Below are 853 nucleotides of genomic sequence, written 5' to 3'. Positions count from 1 at the left end.
CATGGGCATTAACCTGGGATTCACTTTCATTAAGACTTTTGTGCTCAAGAGGAAAAATGTTTTTGGGTATGATCCAGGTTAGTGCTTGTTAACATGGTCAGTTTGTCCTCCAGGTCTCTGTGGCAACAGCAACAATGACACCACAGATGACTTCACCAGCAGCAGCAGAATCGTTGAGAACGCCCCTCAAACATTTGCTCTCTCCTGGAGTGTGGGCACTTGTGCAGTTAACATACCCTCCACCTGCAGCAACACAGACAATGGTACCAATGAATAAAATGTACTTGTAGAATGTTTGGGTACCTGAATTTTGTGATATTTGTTTTTGACAAATGCTTTATAATGAATATACTTCAAGCCAAATGTTCTCAAATATATTTAATATGCATTTTTGAAGAAATATTTGCTGATGAAAAGTGTTCTTTATTGAACAACCCAACTGGAATATTTGCCGAGTGCCATGGTCACATCCCGACTGATCAGTACCACTTGGTAAGACAACTACACCATAACCAAATCCTTGGGTTGTCAGCAATTGCCTCACATGGTGAACTCTTGTTAATATAAATTACTCTTGCTGTTTAAAATTAAATACTTTTCAGGCTTGCATCCAAAGAACCTGCAACTGTGGTAGCAATCTGCAGCAGTGTATGTGTGTTGCTCTGGCCACTTATGCCAAAGCCTGTGCCAACCTGGGTGTTGCAGTTGGTGACTGGAGGAGTGTGACCAACTGCAGTAAGTTCAGCTTCAAGAACACTGCAAAGCTTGATACCTTTCAGTATCTTCTGTGGGATGTGGACATCTTGTATACAACTTTTGATATAATTTCAAAGAAGCAAGAGTAAAATTGATT

The 853-nt window shown here is 40.3% G+C and overlaps 1 protein-coding gene across 1 annotated transcript in view; it reads left to right on the top strand.

Moving 5' to 3' along the window:
- Positions 1 to 82: 82 nt before the first annotated feature.
- The window catches only part of LOC109953702 (mucin-19-like), a gene marked incomplete at its 5' end in the record, with an annotated part of 5,547 nt that continues 4,776 nt past the window's right edge, over positions 83 to 853 (top strand). Inside the window, 3 exons of the mRNA XM_020589172.1 lie at positions 83 to 263; positions 398 to 492; positions 603 to 805. Coding sequence (XP_020444828.1) covers positions 83 to 263; positions 398 to 492; positions 603 to 805 — 479 coding nt within the window. The remainder of the gene's footprint in view (positions 264 to 397; positions 493 to 602; positions 806 to 853) is intronic.

The sequence above is a fragment of the Monopterus albus genome, unplaced genomic scaffold, assembly GCF_001952655.1.
Source record: "Monopterus albus unplaced genomic scaffold, M_albus_1.0 scaffold1049.1, whole genome shotgun sequence".
In the NCBI taxonomy this organism is placed as follows: domain Eukaryota; kingdom Metazoa; phylum Chordata; class Actinopteri; order Synbranchiformes; family Synbranchidae; genus Monopterus; species Monopterus albus.
The sequence above is the reverse complement of the archived record's forward strand: the minus strand, read 5'-3'. Positions and strand labels throughout refer to the sequence as shown.